General features: G+C 40.7%; 1 protein-coding gene across 3 annotated transcripts in view; it reads right to left on the bottom strand.

Annotated features, from left to right (window-relative positions):
- The window catches only part of LOC131709117 (zinc finger protein 883-like), a 35,698-nt gene extending 16,528 nt beyond the window's left edge, over positions 1 to 19,170 (bottom strand). The window contains exons 1-4 of one of the 3 annotated variants that reach the window (XM_059011053.1): positions 18,307 to 19,170; positions 17,674 to 17,793; positions 10,147 to 10,654; positions 5,273 to 7,806 (exon numbers count right to left, since the gene is read on the bottom strand). In XM_059011053.1, the coding sequence (XP_058867036.1) occupies positions 6,497 to 7,806; positions 10,147 to 10,627 (1,791 nt within the window). In that variant the 5' untranslated portion in view covers positions 10,628 to 10,654; positions 17,674 to 17,793; positions 18,307 to 19,170 and the 3' untranslated portion in view covers positions 5,273 to 6,496. Of the gene's footprint in view, positions 1 to 5,272; positions 7,807 to 10,146; positions 10,655 to 10,707; positions 11,198 to 17,673; positions 17,794 to 18,306 lie in introns of those variants that run through there. The other 2 variants (XM_059011051.1, XR_009311383.1) reach the window with 2 other exon arrangements.
- Positions 19,171 to 19,538: the final 368 nt, after the last annotated feature.

Here is a 19,538-nt window from a genome sequence, read left to right as displayed (position 1 = left end):
GCATTCGAGTCAGAATTGGTGCAAGAACTAAGCAGGTTGTATGGCTTTCGGAAAAGCTGCACTACCCCGTACCATCCACAAGGGAACGGGGCTTGTGAGAGACTTAATGAAAACTTTTGTCTTTGTTAGCATCTTTGAGAGAGGATGTGATGTTTGGATGCCACGCCCATCTCCCTGTGGATCTAGTAACCAGAACAATACCGACACGGAATCCCCAGACCTTGAGAGGATGGATCTGTTCCTTCATTTGGTTAAAGCTTTGAACCCGGAAGGACCCGTATTGTACGGTATCGTGAGTGTTTTGTTTGTTTTGTATAATTGTTATTATTAGACGGCTAACACGTTCTGGAGCTGTCGTCAGAGGCCAGCACTTACCTGGAACATCCCTGCACTGGAGCATGATCAATTGTATTTACAGCACCAGCACTACTGCCCTCACTGAGGACTGGTGACCGTGTATGTGTTTTGAATACCGTGTACATTGTATGGGGCTGCCCCGTGAATTAAATATACAGAGCAGTACACATCATTGTGTATTCCCTGTATCTCATTATTATTTCTGCTGGTCGGGTGTTCAGAGGTGGAGTGAGAGAGCGAGATAGTAAGAATTGAAACTGAAATTAAAACTAAAGAATTAACAATTGCTATGCATGCTGTCATTACACCAGCGCGACACTGGCATTACACCAGCACGCACTGGCATTACACCAGCGTGCTGTCATTACACCAGCGTGCTGTCATTACACCAGCACGCACTGGCATTACACCAGCGTGCTGTCATTACACCAGCGCGACACTGGCATTACACCAGTGTGCTGTCATTACACCAGCGTGCTGTCATTACACCAGTGTGCTGGCATTACACCAGCGTGCTGTCATTACACCAGCGTGCACTGTCATTACACCAGCGTGCTGTCATTACACCAGCGTGCACTGTCATTACACCAGCGTGCTGTCATTACACCAGCGTGCTGGCATTACACCAGCATGCTGTCATTACACCAGCGCGCACTGGCATTACACCAGCGTGCTGTCATTACACCAGCGTGCTGTCATTACACCAGCGTGCTGGCATTACACCAGCGCACACTGTCATTACGTTTTATTTAGTGTTCGCTTTATTTTGTGTTTTGGCCACCGTGCTATATTATTTTGCAAAGTGTTTTGTTTGTTTGTTTAAATCTTTAATTGGCAATAAACTCGCCCAACAGCGCTTCATACCTCCCAGTACTGTGTGTCTCTTCCTGGTCTGACGTCACCCACAAGCCATCTTGCTCACGCTAGCCTACAGTATAACTATCAGGAATAGATGAGGAGTAATTGACCAATGCAATCCAATAATATCCATGTTAAGTTGTTGAAGGGCACTGGTCTCTTAAAACCCATAAGCTAAAGAGCAGATATAGGCCTTTTTGTATTTTTTATTTATTTATTTGCATGTGATAGGTTTATAAAATATGTTGAATTCCACCATTCTATTCATACTGAGGTTTGATAAACCGCTACACATGACTGTATATTGATGGACATTACATAAGCAAATGAGATGTCCTTTTTTTGGAATGCCATATTCCTTCTCAAAAATGTATTTTAATATTAACCTTTAATAATCTATTTCAGTGTGATGCAGTTTCTTCATTGTAATAAATAAATAAGCTTTAAAAAAAAAAATTAAATTTGATTTCTGTTTCTTCTTAAAACAAAATTTGGGGAGAGTATGACCTAGAAACTGGGCTGTCATGTGTAAGAGCAGAACATCCCATAAACTCGGCTGAATTCGGAAGAGCAGAAAAGCCCAGAATTTGGGACGTTATCTGAAAAGCAAAGCGGTCCAGAATTTGGCATATAGCCTCAGAACAGGGGCAGTGTATATATAAAACTGTGATTACATTAGAGATAAACTAATGTATCCTGTAACAAAACTGAGATAGTGCAGTATATAGATTTGCAATTAAAATACATCATGCAAATGATAAGAAGTAGTAAGGTATAGTCAGTAAAACATTTTTTTTAACTCAATTTCATTGCAGAATGTTCTTTGGTTGTTTATTTGAGATGGTGATTGTTTTTTAAAACACTTTATTAACTGTATGACTGGGGGAAGCAAATCTAAATGTAATGATACTTGTTATATATTGTTATATAGTTTACTTATTGCAGCCTAAACCAGTTCCTAACTGCGGACGCGCATGTTCACCAGATATACACATACTGTCAATTCTCATGAAAATGAATTTCAAGGGACCAGCAAAAACGTGTTATCAGTAATTCTGATTATCAGCAGTCTCAAATGCATATGGTCAGTTTGTATTGAAGTTACAGTGAGACTGAAATCAAATTTCAATTACAGTCGGCTACAGTGAAAAGTATTATAAATGTAATTACAGTTGTAAGTGAGCTTTTAAAAAGTATACATGGCAAATGAACTGCAGTTGAAATGTGCATGTCCCAGCTGCTGTGCTCATTCCTCAGGGTGTGTCTCATAGTGATTCCAGATTCAGGCACATTCTGATCACAGACATTTTTAAAGCACAGAAGCAAGGCGTCCTCAGCATCAGGTATTGAGCAAATCAGAAACGCTGACGACTTGCATCCAGTTTGCTGTTCACAGGCCTGTATTATTGTATCCCGTTATTTCAGAACGGTTTTCAAAGTGCTTGTGGGAATGTTGAAATCTGCAGCAGCATCTTTCTTTTTCTTGTACGGTGCTGCATTATCCATCGCTTTCAGCACCTCCACTTGTCATCAAGGAGCGCACGTATTTGTGTGAGCAGCATGGCAACTCGAAATGCATCATGGGAACTGAAGTCCCCAAACGACACTAAAATACAGAACAGAGATGCTAATGTGGATGCAAGTGAATACATTTCCCACAATCCTTTACACTCAGCTGTTTGAACTAGGATGTTTTATTTTATTCACATTTCTTCCCTGGGAAGGCTCCAAAATAATTTGCATCTGCGTTAAATGAGTAGCTCTCTCTTCTTACTGAAAACCTAACCCTAGCACAAAGGATTATTCATCTTCAACCTCTCACCTTGGAGTCCAGGTGCAACACGATCTTTTTTATTCAGGGATTACAGGATAAAACCCTGCAGACGGTTGCCCAGTAAGGACGGTGCAGTCTTCTCTCTGGGATGCTACAAACCAGGGTCGGGATACTCGTTACATCAATTTATTTATTTTCAAGTCTATGATGCTAAACCCTGATACTGATTCCCCACACTGAGTTATCAATTTCTCCTGACTCGTCCATCAGATGAGGTGCGGAATAGTTTCCTTTCTGCATATTCCCGCTCCCAGGCAATGACTGGGATCAGGAATATGCAGAAAGGAAGGGATGCAGTAAGGATTCAAGGAAATGCATGCACATGGATTAGGGAGTGGTTAACATGTAGAAAACAGAAAGTACTGATTAGAGGAGAAACCTCAAAATGGAGCAAGGTAACCAGTGGTGTAACTAAATCATTAATTTACATTAATGATTTAGATTCTGGTATAGTAAGCAAACTTGTTAAATTTGCAGACGACATAAAAATAGGAGGAGTGGCAAACACTGTTGCAGCAGCAAAGGTCATTCAAAATGATCAAGACAGCATTCAGAACTGGGCAGACAGATGGCAAATGACATTTAATAGAGAAAAGTGTAAAGTATTGCATGCAGGCAATAAAAATGTGCATTATAAATATCATATGGGAGATACTGAAATTGAAGAAGGGATCTATGAAAAAGACCTAGGAGTTTATGTTGACTCGGAAATGTCTTCATCTAGACAATGTGGGGAAGCTATAAAAAAGGCCAACAAGATGCTTGGATATATTGTGAAAAGTGCTGAATTTAAAGCAAGGGAAGTAATGTTAAAACTTTACAATGCATTAGTAAGACCTCATTTAGAATATTGTGTTCAGTTCTGGTCACCTCGATACAAAAAGGATATTGCTGCTCTAGAAAGAGTGCAAAGAAGAGCGACCAGAATTATCACAGGTTTAAAAGGCATGTCGTATGCAGACAGGCTAAAATAATTGAATCTCTTCAGTCTTGAACAAAGAAGACTACGCGGTGATCTGATTCAAACATTCAAAATCCTAAAAGGTATTGACAGTGTCGACCCAGGGGACTTTTTCGACCTGAAAAAAGAAACAAGGACCAGGGGTCACAAATGGAGATTAGATAAAGGGGCATTCAGAACAGAAAATAGAAGGCACTTTTTTACACAGAGAATTGTGAGGGTCTGGAACCAACTCCCCAGTAATGTTATTGAAGCTGACACCCTGGGATCCTTCAAGAAGCTGCTCGATGAGATTCTACTAACAACCAAACGAGCAAGATGGACTGAATGGCCTCCTCTCGTTGTTAAACTTTCTTATGTTCTTATGACTGCATTGACAGCCTGAGTTAAACTGACAGCAGAGAAGCCTCTAGTACGGAAAATCTTCCCACAGTCAGAGCAGTGACACGGTTTCTCTCCCGTGTGAATTCGTTGGTGTATATGAAGGTTGGTTTTCAAACGGAAACTCTTCCCACAGTCAGAGCAGCAATACGGCTTCTCTCCTGTGTGAATTCTCTGGTGTTTTTTCATGTCTCCTGAAAAACGGAAACTCTTCCCACAGTCAGAGCAGAGATATGGTTTCTCTCCAGTGTGACTTCGCTAGTGTTTTTTCATGTATCCTGAAAAACTGAAACTCTTCCCACAGTCAGAGCAGCAATACAGGTTATATCCTATATGCATTTGCTGGTGGGCTTTCAGGGCTTCTGTGTAACTGAAACTCATCCCACAGTCAGAGCAGCGAAATGGTTTCTCTCCAGTGTGAATTCGTTGGTGTTTTTTCATGTCTCCTGAATGACTGAAACTCATCCCACAGTCAGAGCAGCGAAATGGTTTCTCTCCAGTGTGAATTTGTTGGTGCTTTTTCATGTCTCCTGAATGACTGAAACTCTTCCCACAGTCAGAGCAGCGATACAGTTTTTAGGGCATGTGGCTAGGTGGTGAAGTGGATTAAAGTGTGTGCATTGTAGCTGTGGGGTTTGCTCTGTGTTACACCAGTTTAAAAATGCAAAGTTAAACTTAAAGCCTTTCTGTGTGAAAGCAAAGTCAGTAAAGACTGATGCTGGTGAAACTGAGCCCTGGGATCAAAATCTGACTGTGAAGTTCTCCTGTAATGTTTCAGGTCTATTTCCCCTGACAAACCCTACAATATATCTTTTTCCTCAGCATTAGATTACAATGATATCTTTCTCATGATGGCATTGAGTAGCTATATACAAAAAACACACGGTTCCTAATGTTTATTTTTACCCTATGATCGCTGGGTTTACAACACTTTTTTAAAAGTTGGAAGTACAGTAGCTCCCACACGCTCGGTGCATTACAATGGTGTCACACGATGATACAGTAGCTCCCACACGCTCTGTACATTACAATGGTGTCACACGATGATACAGTAGCTCCCACACACTCTGTACATTACAATGGTGTCACACGATGATACAGTAGCTCCCACACGCTCTGTTCATTACAATGGTGTCACACGATGACAGTCAGGAGCAGGAAGTATCTTCCTCTCTGTCACATGAACAAAACAAGACATAGACAAATAGTCGTATGTAACTTCAAAGCTGATTTCATGAAGCACAGCTCGATAAAACAGCTACTAATCAAAAGGTAAACTTTTTTTATGATCAATCCTCATTGAAAAGAAAACAAAAGTTACACACAGACTGTTTTAAATTCATTCTGGATGTTTCCAGTGGAAGCCATAGATGGCCACTGCTTGCATTCAAACAGGCTGTAAATTACATTTAACAACTGCATCACATCAAATATATTTTATCTGTGTAATATAATGACATTAAAGCAACCAACCTAATATGTTGTGTAATAACTCCTCGATGAGCGACCCTGAGTGAAAAAACAGCAATCCAGATTGATAGATTTTTTTAAAACATTTTTAACCATGTTTTTAATCATGACGTGCCAGGTACGTCCGTATCGCAAAAGAGGTTAATGTTAAAATATAATGTAATTGATTTGCAGAGTCAGTGTGATACATCGAAAAAAAAATGTGCTGAGCCGATACAGAACCTTGTAGAGCTGTGGTTGTACTGTAGTTCAAAGAAACACTGCAGTTAAAATGGAAGGGTTTTTTTTAATGCCTGTCCATTAGCATCAAAGATTGTACAGTATTTATCGAGATTACTCAGGACTTCAAGGTAATGTTGCATTTTACCCCCTGAAAAACATTTTACTCTCAGTGTTAAAAGGGTAAGTTACTCCCAGACCCAAACCCTTCTCTGGAGCGCTGATGTAAGGTAATGTTTCTTTCTCAATGAACATGGTCCTTAGGGTTTGTCTCCGGTGTGAATTCACTGGTGTGTTTGAAGATGTCCTAACTTGTTGAAACTGTTTCCACAGTCAGAGCACTGATACAATTTCTCTCCTGTGTGAATTCGCGAGTGTGTTTTCAGAGTTCTGAATTTATGAAACTCTTCCCACAGTCAGAGCAACAATACAGGTTTCTCTCCTGTGTGAATTCGCTGGTGTCTTTTCAGGTTTCCTAACAGACTGAAACTCTTCCCACAGTCAGAGCAGCAATACGGTTTCTCTCCTGTGTGAATTCGCTGGTGTGTTTTCAGTGTTCCTGAATTTCTGAAACTCTTCCCACAGTCAGAGCAACAATACGGTTTCTCTCCTGTGTGAATTCGCTCATGATTTGTCAGGGAGTCTGCATGCCTGAAACTCTTCCCACAGTCAGAGCAGCAATACGGTTTCTCTCCTGTATGAAGTCGCTCATGATTTCTCAGGGTTCCTCTTTCTCTGAAACTCTTCCCACAGTCAGAGCAGCGACACGGTTTTTCTCCTGTATGAATTAGCTGGTGTTTATTCAGGGAGTCTGCATGCCTGAAACTCTTCCCACAGTCAGAGCAGCGATACGGTTTCTCTCCTGTGTGAATCTGATGGTGTGATTTCAGGTGTCCAAACCGACTGAAACTCTTCCCACAGTCAGAGCAGCAATATGGTTTCTCTCCTGTATGAATTCGCTGGTGTGTTTTCAGTTGTTCTGAAACTCTGAAACTCTTCCCACAGTCAGAGCAGTGATACGGTTTTTCTCCTGTATGAATTCGCTGGTGTTTATTCAGGGAGTCTGCATGCCTGAAACTCTTCCCACAGTCAGAGCAGCAATACGGTTTCTCTCCTGTGTGAATTTGATGGTGTGATTTCAGGTGTCCAAACAGACTGAAACTCTTCCCACAGATAGAGCAGCAATACGGTTTCTCTCCTGTATGAATTCGCTGGTGTGTTTTCAGTTGTTCTGAAACTCTGAAACTCTTCCCACAGTCAGAGCAGCAATACGGTTTTTCTCCTGTATGAATTCGCTGGTGTTTATTCAGGGAGTCTGCATGCCTGAAACTCTTCCCACAGTCAGAGCAGCAATACGGTTTCTCGCCTGTGTGAATTCGCTCATGTTTTGTCAGGGCTCCTCTTTCTCTGAAACTCTTCCCACAGTCAGAGCAGCAATACGGTTTCTCTCCTGTGTGAATTTGCTGGTGTGCTTTCAGTGTTCCTGAATTTCTGAAACTCTTCCCACAGTCAGAGCAGAAATACGGTTTCTCTCCTGTATGAATTAGTTGGTGTATTTTCAGTGTTCCTGAATTTCTGAAACTCTTCCCACAGTCAGAGCAGCGATACGGTTTCTCTCCTGTGTGAATTTGCTGGTTTGTTTTCAGGTTTCCTAACTGGGTGAAACCTTTCCCACAGTCAGGATATTCTCCACCGCCCGCCCTCGCTTTATCTGCTGGACTGGAACCTGGAAAATATGAACAGGAAAGAAAGTAAGAGGGGCTGCTTGTAGGCTTAGGGCATGTGGCTGGGTGGAGGAGTGGATTAAAGCAGGGGTTCTCAATTTTTTTTACCCGAGGCCCACCTGTTCAGCTGCATCAGGCGCTGCGGCGCACTATTAGCACTCCTTGGGAAAATGTCAAATTAAAAACATTTTCTATGTTTAAACCTGTAACATTATAAATAAAGCTAATCTAAACTGTGCTTTATTCATTTGAATAAATAATGTGAAAGATGGAAATCACATAGAATATGCACAGAGTTAAAAATTCAAACACTTTAATTTTAGTGAATACAATAAATTGCAAAGATTAAACAGACGTTTTTATCAATCTTTTAAATTAGGTACCTTTGTATAATTGAAAATTCTAGAAATGCGGTTATTTTTCTTGGTTATCAAACAATAAAGTGCATGTCTCTTATTATTCCCATTCATAAATACCTGAACAGGAATCACTTTTGAGTAAAACCAGTACAACATGCACAAGAACATGACTCTTAAATCCTAATTTCTGAACACTGTGCAACTAAAACGTCCAGCCGTCACCTCATATGATAACTGTCACGCATACAATACAAAAGGAAAAGAGAGCCTTGCAGAAGTTACTTTTTTCGCAACTACTCTGTACAACCAAATACAACAAAAAATCAGAGTGCAGCTGCGCCACTTAACCAAAAGAAAACTTACAATAAATCCACCTGCAGCGAAATCTGAAATCAGCCAAAAAACATTTTAGGAAATAACACTTACTACCCAGGAACCAAAAAAAAATAAATAAATTGTTACACGGTGTAATTATTATTATGTTTCAACAAAAAATATTCTAGCGTTATTTTAAGACGTCTGTATAAAATAGCAGTATAACCAAACATTTTAATAAATCAATTACCGACATGCAACAAGACTTATCAGTTTGATTCATAACTTGATTTAGTTAATATTGAAACATACATCAAAGCACGCAATATTTTAAATGTTAATAGCTACTTAGTGACAAAAACGTATTCATCATTGGCATCAATTGTAAATGAATGTTATTATAAAAGTTAGTATGGAAACGTTTCTACAAAAGAAAAAAACCCATTCCAGCTCCTCAAATCTGAGCCCGCGGTACAAATGCATTCAAACTCCTGCAGCTGCCTTTTCTGTTCTTTATACTTTATTATTATTATTATTATTATTATTATTATTATTATTATTATTATTATTATTATTATTATTATTATTTATTTCTTAGCAGACGCCCTTATCCAGGGCGACTTACAATCGCAAGCAAATACAAATACATTCAAGTGTTACAATACAAGTAATACAATAAGAGCAAGAAATACAATAATTTTTGTTCAAGTGTGACAAACCACAATTCAATAATACAGCAGATAATAGTGATAGTTACATCAGGATATGATTAAATAGTGATAGTTACATCAGGATATGATTAAATACAAAGTTTGCAAAACGTATGAAAATACTTTGCAAAACGTATTCTTTGGTGGCGGATTCGACATATTGTAATGTTATGAATACTGAACACAATCTTTACATCTCCCAGCAGAGCGATCACATGACCTCAACACCGCCCTATTGTCAGAGCTCTCGCTCTACATCCCGCCTACAAGAAGGCAATCTGTTAGCTCCGATTTGTGAATTTCTGCTTTGATTGACAGTCCGCCGATACTCCCTTGCTACACTTTATTTTTCTATAATTACAGCTGCTGCCGACGGCTGCTTATCGTTATTAATAGAAAAAAACACATAGAATGTCATTGCACCCGCGGCCTGAAGGTGGTGCTGTTTGGAACCCCTGGATTAAAGTGTGTGCATTTTAGCTGTGGGGTTTGCTCTGGGTTACACCAGTTTAAAAATGCAAAGTTAAACTTAAAGCCTTTCTGTGTGAAAGCAAAGTCAGTAAAGACTGATGCTGGTGAAACCGAGCCCTGGGATCAAAATCTGACTGTGAAGTTCTCCTGTAATGTTTCAGGTCTATTGCCCCTGACAAACCCAAATTACAAATACATCAGCATTAGATTACAATTATATCTCTCTTATGGTATTTTAGGAGTTTTTCCAAATCTTGGGGTAAATCAAATACAAATCGAGTAATCCGTCGCGTATCTGACTGCGGAGGGACCAGAGTAAATACCATTTACTTTTAAAGTGTTCAAAAGGATTAGTCATTTTTAGATCAGTATTCTGATTGGACAGGTTTTAAAAGTAATCTAACCAATATGCTCCCTCCCTCTCAACCACACTGTGGATTTCACGCAATCTAGAATGACAATGTCACAGCTACTGGGAGTCACTCACCTGCTAGACTGCATTCTGAATGGGAGCACCCGTCTTCCTTTCCACCTCCTTGCATGCTGTTGGGAGAGCCTTCCTCTCCAGCGCCTTGCTCTCTCACGCAGATTCTCTCCAGCACCACGCTACACTCCCGCAGGCGTACAGGCTCCAGCTCAGGGATGTTTGGTTTGAAGTCCTCGGATTCTTCCTTCACTGGTTCCATGTGCTCAAACTCTACTTCAGGGGGCTCCTGTTTAATACGGACAGTTTCCAGCACCTCTTCTTGTTTAACAGGAAGGGGTTCTTCTGTCTGGGGGATCTCCAGGTCATTGTGCTCAGCTTTAATCTCAGAGACCTCTGGCTGACTGCTGTCACATTGCATCTCACAGAGCTCCTGTTTAATGGGGAGGGAAGCCAGCCCAGAGAACTCCACTCTAATGGGGACAAGTTCAAGTTCAGGGAACTCCTCTTTAATCAGGACAGATTCCATCTTCACACTGTCCATGGCAGCACACGGGATTCTGTTTAGTAGCTGCCGATAAAAGAAAATCATTGATTTATTTAAATACAGTGTTATGAAGGACATTCAAGGGACAGACACAATCTGGCATTACAGCAGGAGTGGCTTTACTATTGAAGGAACAGTCGTAAACAAAAATACATTTCAAGAATCACAGTTGTGTTAATCACAGATTGATTAACACTAGTGGCAGATTACAGTACTCTAAAGTACAGGATTAAATGCAGTAAAATAAGGAACAGATAAGAGCAAGTAAAGCGCATTAAGGAAGAGTGATAAGTGTCCAGAGGGAAAAGGAGTTTCTACAGGTGCTGTCTGAAGAGGGGAGTCTTGAGGAGGCGCCGGAAGATGGTCAGGGACTGGGCAGTCCTGGCATCTGTAGGAAGGTCATTCCACCACTGCAGGGCGAGGGTGGAGAAGGAGCGGGCTCTGGAGGCAGGGGAGCGTAGCGGAGGTAGAGCCAGTCTTCTAGTGCAGGCGGAGCGGAGAGGTCGAGTGGGGGTGTAGGGAGAGATGAAGGTCTGGAGGTAGCTGGGTGCAGTCTGGTCGAGGCATCTGTAGGCGAGTACAAGAGTCTTGAACTGGATGCGAGCGGTGATCGGGAGCCAGTGGAGTAGCGTGTGAGAAGCGAGGCAGAGAGAACACCAGGCGAGCACCATTCTATATACAGTGTTTCTGTGAATTAAAGCATTTGTACTGAACAGATAGGAGAGAGAAGGCTTCCATAAGACCAGACTGGCAGATCTAGACTAGACTTTGCATTGTGCTTTCATGTCGACGAACACACGAGGCAGCCAATCAGAATCATGCATGAAAAGGAAATAAACAAATCCTCCCTCCATCACAGACTTGCTTTGTTAACAAGCCTGGAACTGTCCAATCACGCACTCATTCGATTGGCTGTGCCTTTAAAGGGCGGGGTCTAGAGGCCTGTCACAGACCTATTGCTGTCAGTCAAACTGACGAGCAGCTTCAGTCATGGTAGAATTATTTTGTGCACACTGTTCTGGTATATTTGTTTCAGTTTTGTTATAGTTACTTTTTTTATATATTATATATACTAGGGGTGGGTTAGAGCATTAATTTACTTAATTAGACCTTTTTAATTGTTTTCAGCTGTTAACAGTTAAATATTTCAAGTTACCTATACCATTTTATAAGTAACTTGAACTCTGCAACAATTAAACAGGTCTAATTAAGCAAATGATCAGTTCAATGAAGGGTGTGGTTAAGTTGGAATGAAAACCAGCAGGCACAGGGGGTGACCAGGACCAGAGCTGGGAACCCCGGGGTAAGAGTACTCTAAATAATTATAATAACTCGAGCACTCATGTATTACTCCAGGACTCACATTTAAATAACATCTCTTCATGAATGGAAGTTCAATATATTTGTATTCACGTGTACCACCTTACTGGGTTCACACTCTTAATGTGTAGACCACTTCAGTTATAAAGAGGAAGGGCTCCTCGAGTCTGCAGCAGAATGATTGATAGCGGGCAGGTTTCATGGGCGGGCGGCCAGCGCTCCAGTTCTTCCTGCTGGAGGTGTCGTCTGGGGAACTTTCAACTTTTTCTTGCACATTGTCTTTTGGACGAGACTGCAATGTTAAAGTCTTTTTTTTTTTTAATCCGCTGAACCACATACTACAAGATAGTTTTTGTTTTATTTCTAAATGGTGTTTTTTTGCACCAACTTGGATGCAATTGTTATTTATTTGGATTTTGTACTGGGCAGACTGAAATGTTACAAATATTTTTGGAGCAGGTGAAAATATGGACCTTTGTTAATGGATTTAGCATTGCAACTCCTCCCTATACTAGATGAATGGGTTTTTTCTGGGATTTTTGATCGAACATCCAGGAATATTTAAGACAAGTTGTATTTGTTTGTTCATTGGATCTGCTATTTGCAGGGCTTTCGAGTTACATCTTAAACAGGCAGGCCAGGCTTTGTGTGTAACAGTTTGTGTACGTTAGTTCAATTAGAATACGCAGACATTTATCTAGTAAGACTTGCCTAAGATACAATTAACTCTACCTGAAAGCAAATGTCACTCAGTACTTAACCTATTATTTAATTGTGTGTTACATTAGCATTTAGAAATAGGACTGGCAGGGAGACTAGATTACTCCATGGTCATCGGGACACTGAGACAGGACAGGATTTTAAAGATACCCTTAAACTAAGAGATTAACGTGGAAATTAAGCATTACACCTTAATTACACTACACAGCAATAATAATAATAATAATAATAATAATAATAATAATAATAATAATAATAATAATAATAATAATAATAATAAGGAATAAAATGCTTATCAAACATATATTTTTATTTTAATTAATTTAAATGATCGATTCCAGTTGTTCACTCCCTCTGATCGAGGAATAGTGAACAGCTGATCTGTACAGAGGGAGGAATAGTGAACAGCTGATCTGTACAGAGGGAGGAATAGTGAACAGCTGATCTGTACAGAGGGAGGAATAGTGAACAGCTGATATGTACAGAGGGAGGAATAGTGAACAGCTGATATGTATTACTTGTTTGATTCCCACAGTAATTAAGCAACAATATTCATCTTAGTAATTTGTCCCGGTGACCATGAAGCCATATGTTCACCTTAACTTGTGGTCATTTATGTGGCGCTGTCACAAAGATGGCCGGAGTGGGTGGCGTCAGACCAGAAGCAGGAAATAAACAGACAGAGAGGTGTGGTTTGGTGAAGCTGAGCGAATGCTTTCGCTCAGCATTTAATAAACAGTACAGAAAATAAAAGGTTTGAAACAAAAACACAGGACACGGCACTTGCGCCAAAATAAATAGACAAACAAAACGTACTAAACACTTAACAAACGGTGCACGGAGAGACAAACAAACACGGTGAGTACAAACACTTCTAGATTACTATTTTATTTTACTTTACGTTCTCCTTGTCTCTCACCCGTTCTCCACTCTCGAACACCCAACCCCGACTGAATGCTACGTGTCTCTATATATACTGTTGTGCTGGGATTCAATTACTAATTAATTATTCACTTGAATCCCAGCACGTGAATTAATTCTGTGCAACCCCGTGCTCACTTATTACATTTAACCAGCACGTGAAGTGATTTGTGCTCTCCTCGTGCCTAAATACAAATCTACCTTTTTAAATACACGTGAAACACAGACCCGTTTATATCCCGTGTACCAATGACTATACACCAACATTAACACACGCACGCAACATACAACACATAATATGCACACAGGGGCGGGGCACATTGCCACAGGCGCATATGTTGAATAATATTGTCTGGCATTAGGATTGAGTGCCAAATACTTAACGCTCGAGGACTAAATTACTCACAATTCCCATCCCTAATATATACACAATCAACTCTCATTAATATGAATGTCAAGGGACCAGCAAAAAAATGGGTCTCATCAGTAATTCTTTTTTTATCAGAGGTCCAGGCCAGACTGTGAGTTTTTACTGAAGTTGCAGGAAGACTGAAATCAAATCTCAATTACAGTACAATGAAAAGCATATCAATGTAAATACTGTGCATTCTATTGAAAATACAGCTGTAAGTGAGCTTTTAAAAAGTATACATGGCAAATGAACTGCTGTTGAAATGTGCATGTCCCAGCTGCTGTGCTCATTCCTCAGGGTGTGTCTCATAGTGATTCCAGATTCAGGCACATTCTGATCACAGGCATTTTTAAAGCACAGAAGCAAGGCGTCCTCAGCATCAGGTATTGAGCAAATCAGAAACGCTGACGACTTACATCCAGTTTGCTGTTCACAGGCCTGTATTATTGTATCCCGTTATTTCAGAACACCACAAAAAAAGGACTTGTTTGAAACAGTTTCTAACAGATTTGGTTAAGATAGTCAGTAAAATGCTTAAATGTGACGCACTGTAGAATGTGATAGATTTGGGCGAGTTCCCCCCCCCCCCCCCCCTCTTCCCAGGAGGTGTGTTGAAGGTGTGTGATCGCAGGGTGGATCCATACTGATCGGAAGAGAGTATAAGAAATGGGGTGGAAATGCTGATATATTCATAGTATTTAATGTAATGTTTTTGTTTGAATCATCAGTCAATTCTGTGATTTGACTCCACGGACGTCTGTGTTACGATACAAACGTATACATCAGGGCAAGCTGTGACCTGCGCGTCTTTGCTAGCTTGTATCTAATGTTTATACGATTGTATTAACATTATTTTTGTTTATACATAAAGTATTTTTGATTTAAAAAAATCATTTGTCAGATTTATTTTCCTACACTTCATTATAGTTTCTTCCACCCAGTTCAATTCCCCTCTAAATATTCCACTCCCTAATCTAACCTTTGGCTTTATATCCTAATAAAACCTTCCCTTAGGATTGTGTTCCCATTGGTTTTGTTTGGTTCTTGCATTTATTTCTGCCTGGCACAGGGGGAGTACTGTATTCAGTTTTTTATTTTTCTTAAAAATATTTCCCAACATAAAACCAACGTCACCTTACAATAATTGATTTTGAGTTTCAGTGTTTTAAAATAAAATATCAAACAGAACGAAATTTCAACGTACCATTTGTAATTCAGTAATATGAGAGAATTGGTCAGGGGTCTGAATACTTTTGCAAGGCACTGTATATATGGTGATCAGGCATTCCGACATTCCAGCAAAGGTCCCAGTGCAAATCTTCCTCTCCTTTCACCCCTCTGACCGACATTTCCTCCAGTATCTCTACCTCTCCAAATCAGACCTCCCCCTCTTCCTCCCCCACCGCTGATCTCTCTATCTCTATTCCTCTTGAATCCACCAAGAACCTCGGTGTCACCCTCGACCCCTCCCTCTCCTACTCTCAGCACATCTCTACTCTGGCACGTTTCCTGTCGCTTCTTCCTCAGCTTCATATACAGAATTCGCCCCTTCCTCAATGGCTACTCCACACAGCTCCATGCCCTGGTACTGTCCCGCCTTGACTACTGCAACTCTTTCCTGGCTGGCCTCCCTGCTTCCGTTATCCGTCCGCTCCTGCTCATCCAAAACTCTGCTGCTCGCCTTGTCTTTTCCCTTCCTCGTTTCTCCCACGCTACACCGCTGCTCTGTTCTCTGCACTGGCTCCCTATCGCTGCTCGCATCCAATTCAAAACTCTTGTACTCACCTATCTCTGTGTTGACCTTTCTGCTCTCTCCTATCTCCAGACTATCATTTCCCCTGCACCCCCTGCTCGCCACCTCCACCTCTGGCAGATTAGCTGTACCCCCCCCCCCCCCCTCTGCCTCCAGAGCCCCCTACATCTTCAACCTTGCCTCCCAGTTGTGTAACAACCTACCTATGGATATCAGGACTGCTCAGTCCCTGACCACCTTCTGGCACCTCTTCAAGACACACCTGTTCAGACAGCATCTGTAAACCTCACAACTCTCCACTATACTGGACTAGATGGCACCCAATTGTACCAGTACTTGCATCAGCATGTACTTGCACTGAACTGCTCCATACCTCGCTGCATTCAACTACTGCTCCTAACTCTAACTACTTCCCATGTCTTGTATCTGGTTTTACTCTTATAGGTAACCGTACTCACTTTTGTTTGTAATTGCTCTTATTTGAAATCATTCTCATCCATGTATCATTCTTACTACGTGTTCTTACTGGACTTTACTCATGTAAGCAGATATTTACTGTTTTAGCTGCTCTCAGTGGAACTCGCTCTTTACTGCATTCTTTATTCTGCTCTTACTTGAATTTGATCTGACTGTACGTTCATAACTGCTCTTACCTGTATTATGATATTCTGTAATGTGATATTTTATAATGCAATACTTTGTACTGTGATCCCTCCTAACAATGGTACACCATGTACTGCGCTTACCCAGGCATGTGCAGATGATTTACCTCAGAAAACAAGTGAACGGCCATCTGAACAGGGTACCATGTACTGAGTTTGGCCTAATTTTTAAATTATTATTTTTTCCACAGCTCAGCAAATATATGTGACTAACTGATGAGCAACAGCTTGTGTTATCTAACATTGTAAACATGTAGGATTCTGTGTGTAAACTACAGTTTGTCTTGTTCCTACTGATTTGTGCAGCAGTCAATCACAACATTGACAGCGTACCATTTTTTGATATCACACGCGTCAAGTTTTGGTACCAGTACCACATTCTGATGATGTACCACGTTCTGCACCTACACCGGTTTTCATCCACTTCCTGCAGCGTGATACACTCTAAATACTTTTTGTCAAAATAACAGAAACAACCGCGTCTGTATCATTTAGTTTAAAACAACCGCGTCTATATCATTTAGTTTAAAACAACCGCGTCTATATCATTTAGTTTAAAACAACCGCGTCTGTATCATTTAGTTTAAAACAACCGCGTCTATATCATTTAGTTTAAAACAACCGCGTCTATATCATTTAGTTTAAAACAACCGCGTCTATATCATTTAGTTTAAAACAACCGCGTCTGTATCATTTAGTTTAAAACAACCGCGTCTATATCATTTAGTTTAAAACAACCGCGTCTATATCATTTAGTTTAAAACAACCGCGTCTGTATCATTTAGTTTAAAACAACCGCGTCTGTATCATTTAGTTTAAGGCACCTGCAGTAAAAACAAGATAACATTTTTAAAAAGTACTATTGTAATCAAGAACATTGTTTTATAAAGTCATTAACACAGACAGACGTGCTTATTTCTCAGCGCGCAATGCGTTTTCATGTAGTTTATATTCAATATGAATCTACAATCACGTGTAGTTTCGTACAGTAGCTGTTCAGTTCAGTCGGGATTTAGTCCAGACATTGACTAGGAGAGCACAAAATTGGCCGTGCTGAAAAACCCGCGGCTAACAGTAATAATATAGCAGCAGGCAGAGGCTTCCTGTCCCGTTAGATTTTCTGTCACAGGTCTGAGTTGAATGTTAATTGAATCGGTCTTGCTGAGGAGGCTCGCCATGGCTTGTTCATTCAGGATCTGCAACACCACTGCGTCGCAAACAACGAAACATGAATTAAAAACAACATGGAACTTACTTTCTGAATCGTCAACGAGTGCCCAACACCATTTAAATAAGTGAAGAACAACTCTGCGGGGCTCGGTCAGGTTTTTAACTTCTGACTGTTGTTCTTATTCTCTTTGAAACGACGCTGTGTCTGAAACAGAGACATGAAAACATTATAGATAGGATAGGAATAGATAGGACGCGCCTGTACAATCACTCCGAGAGGCAGCCTGCAAACCGCCGGCCATATTACCTAGGGAGGAAAGTGCAGTCCCTGCAAGGCAACAGACACAAGCGTAGATACAAACGAGGTGTTGAATTGTATTTTAAACTTTTATTTATAACAGTAATATATTATAACTGAAAATATTATGTGAACATGTTGATTTATAAAAACGTATTTGATTTTTATTGTTAAATAAAAAAAAACACTGTAATTGAAATTAATGTATCATTATCCGATTCATTTTTCAGTTATATTTTTCAGTTATATTCAATGAAAAACATGCATTTTGCAGACTGCCAAGGCAATTTATATGGCTTTTAAAACACATTTAATACAGAATTCTAACATTTATTCAGATCCCAGTAAGCAAGTATTAATATTTGTAAATATCTAAAGAATGTAAATCTATCTAGCAGTATTATTATTATGATCTGTTACCTGTGAAAGGTGAGCCCCCTCCTCAACGAGTCTGCGGACTTCTGAGCAGTTTATAGCTGCACGTCGATGTCGGATAAATAACGTATTTAAACATAATATATACGTCACTGAAGTTCTTATGAGCCGAGTGTCGTGGAAATTCTATTGAAAGGAAGAGAGACTGTAGATTCTCAAACAGCAAGCTTTATTAAGATTTGCAAACCTGGAGCTAGTCACAACACTCAGTGCAGAGTCAGTTAGAGAACAAGCCCACATAGCTCTGCCTAGCTTGGATATTTATAGGTACCTCGGCAAACTGTCTAAGTGACAGTTGGGCATGTAACAACTTGAGCGAAACTCTTGCATACAGAGGAGACAGAGAACATATTTTTAGTAGAACAGACGGTCAAAAGGGTGGTTCAAAAATTCTGCAATCGGTTGCCACCTGTCAACGTTCACATTTAGCAGACAGGATGCTGTGGTTACCCCCCTCGCTGACAGCAGCATTATTCTGCACGTAGCTATTTGTTGCAAGAATAAGATACAGAGTGGAAAAGTACAAACAGTTACAGGGTGGAACAATACAAGTTCTTACATTAAAGTATGTGTTCTTAACATTGTCGAGAATACCTTGTATTGTGAATTTTCTACCACATGAGTCAGTCACATAACAAGTTTGTATTCCTTAGTGAAGCAGCTGTGTGAGCATATACTGTAAATCTGTATCCTTGTTAGGAGGGAGCACTCTTTCTGTTTCTTAGTGGGAGGGAGCAGTTCAGTCTCTGTGCCTCAAGCCTGCCCTGGACTGGAGGGAGCACCCTTTCTCTTAGGGGGGTGAGGGATGGTGGGAGGGAGCAGTTCAGTCTCTGTGCCTCAAGCCTGCCCTGGACTGGAGGTAGCACCCTTTCTCTTAGAGGGGTGAGGGATGGGGGGAGGGAGCAGTTCAGTCTCTGTGCCTCAAGCCTGCCCTGGACTGGAGGGAGCACCCTGTGACGGGGTACTGCCCCGTCTTTATGATCATGGTTGGGACTGGCAGGGAGGGGGTTAAAATTCCTCCCTGCCAGGAAAACATGTGAGAATGTGGCTGGAGCCCTAATTGACTAATTAGCAATTATTGAATAATTGGGCTCCAGCCACAGGGGATAAAAGCCAGGGGAGAGGCCCTGGTTGGGGAGAGAGGAGAAAGAGAGTTCCAGAAGCAAGAGTGTGTTTGTATGTGCTGTTTTTCTGTTCCAGTGAAGGCAACGCCCAGC

The sequence above is a fragment of the Acipenser ruthenus genome, chromosome 41 (genome assembly GCF_902713425.1).
Source record: "Acipenser ruthenus chromosome 41, fAciRut3.2 maternal haplotype, whole genome shotgun sequence".
Lineage (NCBI taxonomy): Eukaryota > Metazoa > Chordata > Actinopteri > Acipenseriformes > Acipenseridae > Acipenser > Acipenser ruthenus.
This window is presented reverse-complemented; position numbering and strand designations above follow the sequence as displayed.